A 13,015-nucleotide genomic window follows, 5' to 3' on the forward strand; every position below is an offset into this window, starting at 1 on the left:
GATATATGTATGTTTGTATGTATATATGTAAGATAGATAGATATGCACATATATATATATATATATATATATATATATATATATGTATGTATGTATGTATGTATGTATGTATGAAAATAGTTTCATTCACTGAAAGTTCTGGCCTTCCCTGTTGTTATTGAGTCTCTTGTTACTGTTTTGTTATTTAAAACAACTTCAAGAACCTCAGAGAAACAAGAAATCTTGAGTAGCAACAGGATGGAGTTCAAGATCCAAATGAATTGCTTAAACTTTATGCTTACTAAATACTTTTCTCTCTTCTTTGTACACCCATACATATAACAAAGTGTGTGTGTGTATCTTATATGTCACTGGTCTCTTCATGTGTAAAGAAGATGTCCATTTATAGCTCTTCAGCCTTTTAAAATGGTTCTTCTCAATTTTGTAAAGTAGGGACAGCGAGCACCCACTCACTCCCATCTTCTGCCTCTCACTGGGATATGAGAATGAATACACAGCTACTCACATTGAAAGGTACACATACATACTCCCTACCAAACCAACTACAATAACTCTTTCCTAGGCATTACAACCAAAAAAAAAAGAGAAAAAGAAAAAAGAAAAAAACAATGGAACAAGTTCCCCTGAGAAACAAAGACAAACTTTTCAGAATTCAATGCCACAATTAGTATCTGTTATGACTGTACATAGATTTACCAAAACAATTATAGATGCAGCTAAAAATATATTCATTAAGGCAATACAAGACATACAACTCTGATTACAAGACTGAAACCGTCAAACTGATAATGAACGGAGACAACCCCAGACACTAAAACCAGAAATGTAGATATATATATATATATATATATAAATTTAAATACTAAGGGTGAAAAATTGAGTATTAATTTAATTAATATCAATTTAAAACCAGTGGCCTAGCATATTGAAAAATCTGAAGATTCAGAAAAATTATATTACATACATATACGAGGGATGACCACTAAGTGGACATCCATTATGCTAGAAGACCACCTATGGTCTGACCATTAAGAAGAGATTGTTCTCAAGAAAAAGTATAGTTCCAAAGTTACCAATCACATGCAGCAGGTAACACTCTTGTTTTGCTGTGTTATGAAAGAGACATCAATAGATTAATCAAAGTGTGATTACATTAGTTTCTAAAATATCTGTGAAAACTGAAACTTCAATGAATCAACAAAAGAAGGAAATGACACAATATTTGTATTGACTAATGAGTGATGGATGAATATGACAAAAGAGTGAATATTGAAGATAACAGATGCTTTGGGTGAGGTGTAAAAGTGATATATGAGAGTGGACACCTCAACAAAGAGTTACAACCCCAGGCCATTTCAGTTTTTCAGTTTATATCATACTAAACATAAGTAGACAAAAAGCATGCCCTACTGCCCCTCAGGTCACCCAATACATGCACTGCACAGTCCAGAGTATTGAGCAGCATTTATAACAAAAAATGCAAGACAGAAGTAAAACCCAGTGACTTAGATATACTCAGGTTGTGTGAGAGAGAGAGAGAGAGATCGGTTCATGAGAGAAAGAAAGAAATGTGAATACCTGGTTGGTATGTGAGAGAGAAAGAATGAGTGAAACAGGACATACTAATGACCAAAATTCCAGAAAAGATAATAGAAACAGGAAACAGAAAAATACCTTTCTGGAAGACTTGATCTCCTCCTGGGGCAACAAAATAAAAACAATAGCTTCATTACTGATATTTAACATGTTGTAACATGCTATTTAAGGTGATTAGAATAAATCATAGCTACATGTGATATGTTGTAATAGACTCTTAAGTTTTTCATTATTTATTCTTGTACAAGTACTTAGACCAGATCCTCAGTTTCAACAACCGACACAACAACCACATTAGTGTAGGAAGACCTTCAAAGTCATAGCTGAGAATGACAGATCATAACATACATTGAGAGGTCATAGCAAGCGAAGCGATAAGATGTATTGACAAGGCACGGAAGACCACGACAGGTTACAACAGATCACAGGCAGTCATTGCAAACTAAAGAGATGTTGAGAGGTCATGGCACACAATGAGAAGTGACAGCAGGTCATCAGAGGTGATGACAGGCCATAGCAGACCACTGCAGGTCATAAAAGATGAAACTGACCCGGAAATAGTTAGAAGGTACTCCTCATTTGATTCCTATGCTGCAAAACCATAGACGTAGAGAGAGAGAGTATTTCACAACATGACATATAAGAGTACCTCAGTACCCAATATACAGAGAGTACCTAAAAAAGAAAAAAAGGATCAAGTGTCGTTCCTGAGCCATAAGCTCAAGGCCAGTTTCCCAGAATCTGTGGTGTATACACCCACCCTAGATGGGACACCAGCCCACTTTAGGATTGCTCACTTTTGCCAAATGAGGGGACTGGAACAACATGAAATGAAATGTTTTTGCTTGCCCAGTCCAGAAATTGAAACCACAATCTTATAATCATGAGTGTAACACCCTAACCACTAAGCCATGCACCACCACAGAGAGTACCCAAGTACATGACATAGAAAGAACCTCAGTAGACAATAAATAGAGGATTCCACAACAACAAAGATGGTACCTCACTACAAAACAGGCAGAACCTTACAAAAGGATACAGAGTTCTTCATTACACAACACAAAGTAAAATTGACAACAAGATATAGGGTACGTCACTACAAGACATACAAGCAGCACTACATGGTACAGAGTACCTCAAGACAGACAGTATAGTACCTCACTGCAAGATATAGAGTACCATGCCAAAAAAAAAACCTGATGATAGTTCATTATAAGGCATGCAGTACCACATAATAAAACATACAAAGTACCTTATTATGAAATTTAGAGTACTGCAAGGAAGACATGACTTTATTACAAGACATATGGAACCATGCTATCAGACAGTCATGCAGTACTGCACAAGACAGAGACAAACTACTCTTGCTACTACTAATAACACTACTGATCAATACTTACTGATACTTTTGAAAAAATATCAATATGTATTGAGTACTTCACTACAAGATCTTGTTCTGAAATATATAAAACCAAGCTGTATCACACACACACACACACACACACACACATAGTATTTTGCAACATCCAGCTCACATACATACACATGCACACACAATACTCTACAGATACTGACAATATTTTACTACATCACATACATACACACACTCACAGTATACAGCTACAGGACAAGGACATGACCACATGACATCAATATATAAAAATCTATCAAAAAATACCTTTCAACCACATTAGTTCTTCTGGAAATAAAATTGATATAATAATGGAAGTTAGAAGATAAAGTAAAACTGATTAATTATTATAATTTATGTGTTCTTGACAATGATGATGATGATGTCGATAATTATTTAGGATTTAGGCCATCAATTACAAGGAGAGGGATGGTCAATTCCATCAATGAAGGGATTAAGCAATTATATCAACCCCATTTCTTCACTAGGACTTTATTTTATTGGCTCCCAAAAGAATGAAAGACAAAATCAACCTCAGTGGAATTTGAACTTACATTGTACAGAACCAGAACGAATATCACACAGTAGTTTCTTTTTTCTCACAGTCTAACAATGCTGCCACTCCACTACTATCACTACCGACATTGACCCCAGTATGCGACTGGTACCTTATTTTATTGTCTGCAGAAGGATGGACGACAAGGCAGACTTTGGCAGGATTCAAGCTCAGAACACAAAATGTCGGATTAAATGCCACTAAGCCTGTTGTACTAACAACAATTCTACCACCAATAATAATAATAATAATAATAATAATAATAATACTTTCTACTAAAGGCACAAGGTGTAACTGGTACTTATTTCATCGACCCCCAAAAGGATAAAAAGCAAAGTCAACCTCAGTGGAATCTGAACTCAGAACATAAAGATGGACTAACCACATGGTTCCGGCATGGTACCTAGGCCAAGTGTCTTCTACTATAGTCTTGGGCTGACCAAAACCATATGAGTGGATTTGATAGACAGAAACTGAAAGAAGCCCATTTATATATATATATATGTATGTATGTATTTGTGTATCTGTGCTTGTTCTCCCACCATTGCTTGACAGCCAATGTGTTACATTCCCGTAACTTAGCGGTTCAGCAAAATAAACCGATAGAATAAATACTAGGCTTACAAAGAATAAGTCCTGGGGTTGATTTGTTCGACTAGAGGCGGTGCTCCAGCATGGCCGCAGTCAAATGACTGAAACAAGTAAAAGAATATATACATTATTCAGACAACATAAATACCAGAAAATATTTGACTCCAATACAGATTTCTGGCAGCCATCTCGACGAGTTCAAATATAGACAGAAGGCCATGAAGTTGGGGAGAGGGCTAGCATTTACTTTATATACCCTGAACAAATATTAAAGATGTGCATCGCATAATTAATATAATGGCTGTAAATGGGATTAGTGAATGTCAAAGTAGAAGACACACCAAACAGAGTAAGGGAGACTACTCGATATTGATGAAGGGAGGTAACTTGGTCTAAACAGACGTAAGTGGTCTATGTGTGACAGGGGCGGCTAATGTTGGCTAACTATACGGGGAACGAAGGAGGGTTAACACTATGTGAGGCTTCTCGGGAGACTTGTAATAATATGTGGGAGAGGGATAACATATTGTGGGTTAACACTTCATTCAAACATTATATGGTTTGACCAACTCCTCCATTTATGTGAAGTTAATAAAACACTTAATGATTTCATGGGTTAACCCCACATCAATTATCTGGGTTAACATGACATTCAATTATTTTAGCTTCTACAACAATAAAATAGGTTAATATCAAACACGTAATGGTTGTTACAATACAAAAAAATCAAGTGGGATAACATAAAATGTAGGCATGACGAGAATAATCTAACCCAGATGTGGAGTGTAAAGGGGCTAACACTTACTTGTTATCCTTCAGTACCCTTCTCCAGCTTTCATAGAGATCAGGGTCAGCACGCTTTATGTCCTTCAATCTTCCCTGACATTTGATTTGGTGACGATTCACAACAATTATCTGCAGAGAAACAAAACATGTATTACTATTGTGTGGGGGGAGGGGGGTTTAGAAATTACTATCGTGTGTAAATATATGTATATATATATATATATATAGAGAGAGAGAGAGAGAGGACACAAATTACAGAAATATTTAGATGACATTATATATTAAAGAAAATTCTAATTTCACGACAAATTGTTTCGTAACTTAAAAACATGTAAATAATTTATATCATATTTAATATTTAATAATAAATAAGTTACACCCAAACAAATACCCACACACATTTATACAACATGGTAACATCAACAAAAATAATGTAAAACAATGTCTGTGAAAGGAACTGACCTGATAAGCATTGTAGATGTGAGGAATTTGTGGAGAGACAAGGATAACTGTACGTTTTCTTCTGATCATGCTGCGTACCACTGCCTCCTCAAAAACATTGCGTCCAAGGTGAGGCTCTATCTTGGAGAATGGATCATCCTGGGAACAAAACATGTTTAAAGTTCAAATCTTGTTTGAAACAACTTTTCTTTATTTCCACCCTTGGGAAAATGAAACTGACTTAGGCCTACAATGTGTTTTTTTTTTTAATATTTAAGTTAAAGGAGGGGATAGGCAGTATCCATGACCCTTTTTAGAGCTTTCATGACCAGTTGGATGGGGGAGAGGGCTTAACCTTCAGACCAGACATTTTGTTAGAATGCTTACAACAAAGATGACACCTGTAAAGAACAGCCAAGGACCAGGTGCTGGGGTTAAACTTGCAGATGGATTGATGATGATGATGATGTGAGTTGTTAAGTTCAACTCAATCTTTAACCCCCTAAACTAGAAATGGTAGCAGCCAGTAAATGGAATAACTGGAAGAGTCCATGTAAAGAAGGTGGGTAGATTATGCTTACCATAATAATTGTGTTTGCTGAGGAATAGAGGGCTCTCGCAAGAGAGATACGCTGTTTCTGACCCTCTGTCAGTAAGATACCCTGAAAATAGAGACAAAGTCAAAAGTAGTAATTAGAATGGTGATGCTGTTGTTGTTTGGTTGGTTGAGCCAGTTCATACTTCTCACTTGCATCATCTTTATCTTCTGATAATATCTTTTGTGCCGTAAACCATTTACTATCAAAGGAAGGAAGGGTACCCCCTTCTTTCCCTTAATGTCCTAAACACGTGCTTATTTTGCTTAATGGATAATCTAGCGCTGGTGGAGACCCATTTTCTACTCTCGACAGACCAAATTATTCTATGGTAGCATCTCTTCATTGGCTGAACACTCAAAGTACAGCTCTAAATATAACGATAATGAGAGGATTGACTCGTTAACCTACCTGTTCACCAACTTCTGTCCGATCTTTGGCCGGCCACAAAGTCAGGTCCGTGTTCAGAGAAACAGCATGGAGTACTTTTTTATATCTGTAATAAGTAACAAATACTTTATAGAGACACACACACAGATACCACCCAATACATTATGTACACACACCACCACTGCCACTGCCACCCAATTCGGTCCTCAATTCCTTATGGTTATCCATAGTACTTAATAATGAAGGTCTTCTCCATCATTTACGGTTTCTTTGATGAACATACATCCCAAACTGTTGTTTAATTTCATATTCTCCAAAGTTGATGTACCAATCTTGTCTCTTTCAGCAGCAGGAAAACACAAATGCCAATCACAGCAAGGAAACAGCACTGCAGCACACACACACACACACACACAGAGTTTCATAAAACATATTCAAGAAACACTTACTTTCTATAATTGTATGGTTGACCAAAAAGTATGTTTTCTTGGACTGTGGCATTCATGAGCCAAGGTGGTTGCGAACAATATGCCAATGTACAGGCTCTGTAAGGAAACAGATTAATCGATCAGTTATAATAACAACTAAGAATGATATTAGTGAAAGAGGTTGTTGTGTTAACTTTACTGTTAGTGACTACGAATGGATAGCAAATTGTTGCAATAAAACTGTAAGATGAAGATGATGATGAAAACATATATACACACAGAGACAGAGAAACATACCTGTTCCACTCCATGACTCCAGAATCCAAGACCATTTCCCCCAACATGGCTGATAACAATGTTGATTTGCCTGACCCAGAGGGACCAGTTATTATTGTCATCTTACCTACAGAATAGAACAACAACAGTAGTAGTAGTAGCAGCAGCAGCATGTGGTGGTGCCTACAGTAGTGATGGCACCAGAGACTACCAAATATCTCCAACATCACCATCTGTGTCCAAGTGAAGCAATATCATTCACATCCTTCACCACCCGTCCCCCATGCAAACCCTCAAATATTCTTAAAAGGTTAACCTTTCACATCACTAACCCATGCATTCTCCTCTCCAAATTAGAGAGAGAAAGAGAAAGATAAAAGGCAGAAATACTAGGAGTTATATACATAACTTTCAAAGGCGTGGCTGTATGGTAAGTAGTTTGCTTCCCAACCACATGGTTCCAGGTTCAATCCCACTGCGTGACACCTTGTCATGCATATCTACGTGTGTATACCTTTGTGTCTGTGTTTGTGGGCCCCCACAGAAACATAGCATAACTGAGATGAAGGCCCTGTTGGTCATTTGGCCTGAATGCTATGCGACGACTGCCCAAACCGAGCTAACCTGGACCAACACAACCACCACCATTACTACACTTTGCTGCCAAAAGTGATGACGAAGAAGAAATTTTGCAATAATATAAAAAATATGAGGGACGAACTTCTAGAAACTAAGATGCAGTTAGAGGTGAGGAGAGTAGAGATGCTGAAAGAACTTACCCAGGGGGATTTTAATGTTGATATCTTTCAAACAGGAAGATTCATCGGAGAGGTCCGTAGAGAAAGAAGCCTCGGAGATGTCAAGGGCAAGCCGGTGTTCCACGGTCGGAGCGGCTTCTGCTGCTTCTCCCTCATCTTCCATGATAGAGACGTTGCCGTTGGTATTTCGTCGACGATAATGAAACCCTCGTCTTTCGGCGATGTAGGTGTCGTTTTCAGAAGTGATTGAGTGCTGTGAAAAGCTCGGCCGACGAAAGGCAGGGTCAAGGATGTCCAGCACAGATGCCCCGCTGTTCTGCCGGCTGTGGTTTGGAGTGTGACCCAGGGGGGGACTACTCTCCACTGATGAGATACTTCCACGCATCGCTCCATTGTGGAACGCCATGCTAAGCTGGTTGGTTTTTACATCATACTTCATCAGAGTGTCCAGCTTGTTCTAACAACAACAACAACATCAGTAAGAGTGACATCACAACACACACACACACACACACACACACCACAAAGAAGAAAGTGAAGGAGACGAAATAGGAGATCTCGAAACGTTTATAAAGAGTAGCAGCAAGAGGAAATGTAAAAGTTGAGGGTGTACAAAGAGTAGCAGTAAGAGGAGATATTATAATTGAAGGTGTACAGGAGGATTAGTTGAGGGTGTAAAAAGAGTAACAGTTGAGGGTGTAGAAAGAGTAGCAGTAAGAGGAAACATGACAACTGAAGGTGTACAGAAAGTAGAAATAACAGAATATGTAAGAGTTGAAGGTGTACAAAAAGTAGCAGTAAGAGGAGATGTAACAGTTAAAGGTGTAGAGAGAGTAGCAGTAAGAGGAGATGTAACAGCTGAAGGTGTACAAAAAGTAGCAGTAAGAGATATGTTATAATTGAAGGTGTAGAGAGAGCAGCAGTAAGAGATCTGTCTGGAAGAGTGGCAGTGATGTTTTTCCAAACTTACTAACATGGGTGGAATTGATTTTGAAAATTCAGACATTTCTGCATCACTGGATCTTGAGTCCATCACCAGCAGAGTAGGAGTGGAACCTGTTGTCAGCCATGTGGACTAATTTGGTTTACAGAGGAGAAAATATCTGTAGCCCCCCTACACTACCAACTCCTGCAGAATAATGTGCCGTGCAGCCCACCTACATTGTAGGACCATAGTGTACCATGTGGTCCACATACAATAGGACATAGTGTACCATATGGTCTACAAAGAGGTGCTAAAACGCTCCTGGCTTTAAGGGCATCGTGAAAGGCCTGGTTAAAAGCCCAATCTTCCGACTTCTTTTACAGGGCTTAGAAAGACTAAAGGACTGCTGTAATAAGTATGAGAATCTGAGAGGGGAATACGCTGAATAAAATTATAATTAACTGATCCTCCTGCATTTTCTTTTACCCAATAGGTACAGTAGGATGTACTGTATGACGTGGTTGAACTATCATAGAACAGACTGTACCATGTGGACCACCAGCACACCACAGTCCACCACGTGGTCCATTTTACTAGAGGACATTGGGTACAATATCCTCCTTATAAACAGAAGATTGAGTAAACAGAAAACTAAATATATTTCACAGCAGCAGTCAGGGAACCATGAGTGTGTAAAGCACAGGCAGCAGGATTATAATAGCATGAAACTATTGGTAGCTCTTTCGGTGGTGTATTTAAATTCATATTTATCTCTCACTGGAGGGAGTACTTTTTTTCTTGACCTTACCTCTATCGGATCTGTAAACTATGTATATATATATATATATATATATATATACACACACACACACACACACACATCACTGTAAGGAAAAGGTCATGTGTATGTGTATACACACACACGTCACAGTATTGAGAAGGTCATGTGTATAGAATGTGGGGTGTATATGCTGCAGGAGGGAAGGGACCACATGGCCAGATGAGACAGGGAACTTAATCCCATCTGATGATTCATTAATCCTATCTGCCATTGAAGTGTTAAGGCAATAAATCAGATGTGCAGAAACAAAGCAACAGAGTGCAGTGTATGGTGCATCATTGTGCACATCTCACCTTACAATCAATACAGGAGAACATGGACTTGGCTGACTGGACAACTGATCGCAATCGGGATATGGAGAAGGACGACTGAAAGACAAGTTGTTACAACAATGATGATGATGATGACTATAGTGATAGTGATGACAATATGGATGATGACGTTGATGGTGATGGTGTTACAGTAGTAAAGATGATTATAGTGATGGAGATGGTACTTTGTGGAACTGACACTGACAGTTTCAGTGGTATGTTTTAACATTGAAACAATGGTGACGGTGACGGTGTATTGTGTAATATGACTGGTGTTTCAAAAGACAAACGGTAAAACCCAAAATTACCTCTGCTTCTTTCTGTACGTTGCTTGTCTGGTGGCACTTGGTGAAGAAGGCACTGGGGTGTTGGCATATCTGGCTGGATTGTAAGAAGGAGGTCAACTCTCGGCTGCTGCTCTTCGCATTCAGCAAAGATATGTAAATAACACAGAGGAAATAAAAAGGGTAACACATAACCTGGAAGGTGGCAGCAACAGAGAATACTTGGCCGGGCGTCAGAACTGTTCCCTTTGAAATATGGTAGAAGAGAAAGCTCTACAAAGAAATAGAAGTGGAATATTAGAAGAGAATTCAAAGAGAATGAATTAGTCAGCATCATCATTAAACATCTATTTTCCATGCTGGCATGGTTTGGACAGCTTGACCAGTGTTGGCAAGCCAGGAGACAGTGCCAAGCTCTATTGCCTGTTTCAGCATGGTCTCTATGCCTGGTTGCCCTCCCTAATGCCAACCGCTTCACAGAGTGGACTGGGTGTTTTTTGTGTGGCACCAGCACTGATGGGGTTACCTAGTAACTTGCAAGATAAACATTCGTCAACTCAGGGACTTCCTGTAATGGGTCTTGTCAGATAAAAATCTCTTTCTATGGTTTCTGATACCAGAATGTGTATTCTGCTTAATGACAGCAGGGGTAGCTACAGGCCCCCCCTCCCAGGTCATATAAAGGGAGTTGGAGATGGTTCATATCCACAGGACCTGCCCCAATGGCTGACCACCACTAGACTGGACCAAGAATATGTAGAGTCAGTTGGAGTTGTTCTTTAGAGTGACACATTAAACAAAGATATGTAAGTTAAAATCACAGGAACTTACCGCAGCTGTTGACAATAACGGGGCTGATGTAACAAGGAACTCTGCAAGAGAAACAATCAAAAGTTAATTAAGAAATCAGTAATCAATGCACAAAAACAATAATTTGTTAGAGTCATTAGGTTATCCCATCAAAGACCTTGTGCTTTTGTGTGGCACTGGTACAAGTGCTTTTTTATGACACCAGCAGCCACAAGCCCACAAGCAAAATTCATCGGCACACTTCTACAGCATCCCAAAAAGTGATTTCCAAAAATGTTTCCAGCAGTGGCAGGAATGCTAACAAAAGTGTGGAGACACCCAAGATGAATACTTTGAAGGAGACTGAATCAAAATGTTGAGTTTTTTTAATTTTACTTGTTTTTTGGCCAAAGGCCAAATATATGTATATATATATATATATATATATACAAAAGAGAGAGAAAGTGTGTGTGAGTGTGAAAGCGTACAAACTGACCGATGATAGACTTGAGGTAGGCAATACGATACAACAATTTCATCTCTTTCTTTCGATCCTTACTGACCAAACGGCTGAAACATTTCTCCCAGGCATTCAACTTGATCTGCTTGATGCCTTTTATTAGTTGTTTTACTTTCTTCACCCTCCTTTCACTGAGATTCTGAAAAAGAGAAAGAATGAGGCAGTAAGAGAGAGAGAGAGAGAAGTGGGGTATAATGGGTATAACAGAGTAAAGTGGTTGGGTCAGACAGACAGTCTAATGAAGTGGTTCTCAACTGCTGTTCATATAAGATTTTTGGGGGTCCATGCAACAAAATCGTAAATTGGGGATCCACAATAGTATTTTAGGGGTCCCTGAAAATGTTTTGCTTTCGATGTGTCTCGTATTGGTCTGGATTGCAAGGAACAGCCAGGTTTCTTTCTCTGACATTTTCCATAATTCAACCTCCACAAGTTGATGTGTGGAAAACAAAATGGGAATTTTTGGAAGAAGTTTCTATAAAACTTGTTTTTAAACATGGAATGATTACGGGGGGTCCAGCAGAAAAGAATGGTGATCAAAGGGATCCACAGATAAGAAATAATTTGAGAACCCCTGCTCTATATAGGAGAGAAAAGCCGAGTTGAACAATGACATATAGATGAAAGTAGAGTAGTTTGGTGTGTGGGGGAAGGGTCGGTAGTTTGGTGTGACAATGGTATTTAGGGAGTAGAGGGATAAGTAACAAGTGGACAGTGCAGTTGAGCAATATTAACAACCACCCATATCTAACATACCATTATGCTGCCTTGGAGTCTAAACAGGTGCCGTGCAGTTGCAATGTGCATACATGTGTGCACACCAATGATGAAAAAGCCCATTACTGCACTGGAACCGAGTTTTAGGAAGACCACGATAAAACCAACAACAATCTGGAAAATAAATAAGAGAGAGAGAGAGCAACAGGTTGGATCATGGGGTAAGCATCTTGTACATGTAACTGTGGCAACAGAGTTTACTACAGGTCAGTAGTAAACTGGACATCAGCTAAAAGAGGGATAACAATAATAGAAAGGTCACTGAGTGTGGCCATGCTGGAGCACCGCCTTGAAGGGTTCTAGTCGAACAAATTGACCCCAGGACTTATTTTTTAAGCTTAGTACTTATTCTATTAGTCACTTTTGCAAGCACACCAACACTGGTTGTCAAACAGTGATGGGAGAACAAACACACGCACACATGCACAACAGGCTTCTTTCAGTTTCCATCTATCAAATCCACTCATAAGGCTTTGGTCAGCCTGACGCTATAGTAGAAGACATTTGCCCAAGGTGCCACACATTCGGACTGAACCCAGAGCCATGTGGTTGGGAGGCAAGCTTCTTATCACACAGCCACTCCTGCGACTATGATAATACTGATAACTGTGGAAATAGAATTGGTGAGGCAACCGGAATATGGAACAGAAACTGGAGAAGCTACAGAAGTTTTGAACTAAAATTGGTGAGGCAACCGGAATATGGAACAGAAACTGGAGAAGCTACAGAAGTTTTGAAC

General features: G+C 39.0%; 1 protein-coding gene and 1 long non-coding RNA gene across 4 annotated transcripts in view; one reads left to right on the top strand and one right to left on the bottom strand.

The window, feature by feature from the left end:
- Positions 1-13,015, top strand: part of LOC128250764 (uncharacterized) — a 41,922-nt gene that overhangs the window by 18,179 nt on the left and 10,728 nt on the right. The gene's annotated exons all lie outside the window — the stretch shown is intronic.
- LOC106869067 (ATP-binding cassette sub-family C member 9) overlaps positions 1-13,015 on the bottom strand; it is a 38,073-nt gene that overhangs the window by 15,618 nt on the left and 9,440 nt on the right. The window contains exons 7-20 of one of the 3 annotated variants that reach the window (XM_014914582.2): positions 12,256-12,390; positions 11,476-11,638; positions 11,022-11,062; positions 10,215-10,463; positions 9,889-9,963; positions 7,851-8,286; positions 7,093-7,198; positions 6,817-6,912; positions 6,389-6,473; positions 5,963-6,043; positions 5,403-5,540; positions 4,960-5,069; positions 3,275-3,295; positions 1,675-1,698 (exon numbers count right to left, since the gene is read on the bottom strand). In XM_014914582.2, coding sequence (XP_014770068.1) covers positions 1,675-1,698; positions 3,275-3,295; positions 4,960-5,069; positions 5,403-5,540; positions 5,963-6,043; positions 6,389-6,473; positions 6,817-6,912; positions 7,093-7,198; positions 7,851-8,286; positions 9,889-9,963; positions 10,215-10,463; positions 11,022-11,062; positions 11,476-11,638; positions 12,256-12,390 — 1,760 coding nt within the window. The remainder of the gene's footprint in view (positions 1-1,674; positions 1,699-3,274; positions 3,296-4,959; positions 5,070-5,402; positions 5,541-5,962; positions 6,044-6,388; positions 6,474-6,816; positions 6,913-7,092; positions 7,199-7,850; positions 8,287-9,888; positions 9,964-10,214; positions 10,464-11,021; positions 11,063-11,475; positions 11,639-12,255; positions 12,391-13,015) is intronic. The other 2 variants (XM_014914585.2, XM_014914586.2) reach the window with 2 other exon arrangements.

Source organism: Octopus bimaculoides, chromosome 25 (genome assembly GCF_001194135.2).
Source record: "Octopus bimaculoides isolate UCB-OBI-ISO-001 chromosome 25, ASM119413v2, whole genome shotgun sequence".
Taxonomy (NCBI): domain Eukaryota; kingdom Metazoa; phylum Mollusca; class Cephalopoda; order Octopoda; family Octopodidae; genus Octopus; species Octopus bimaculoides.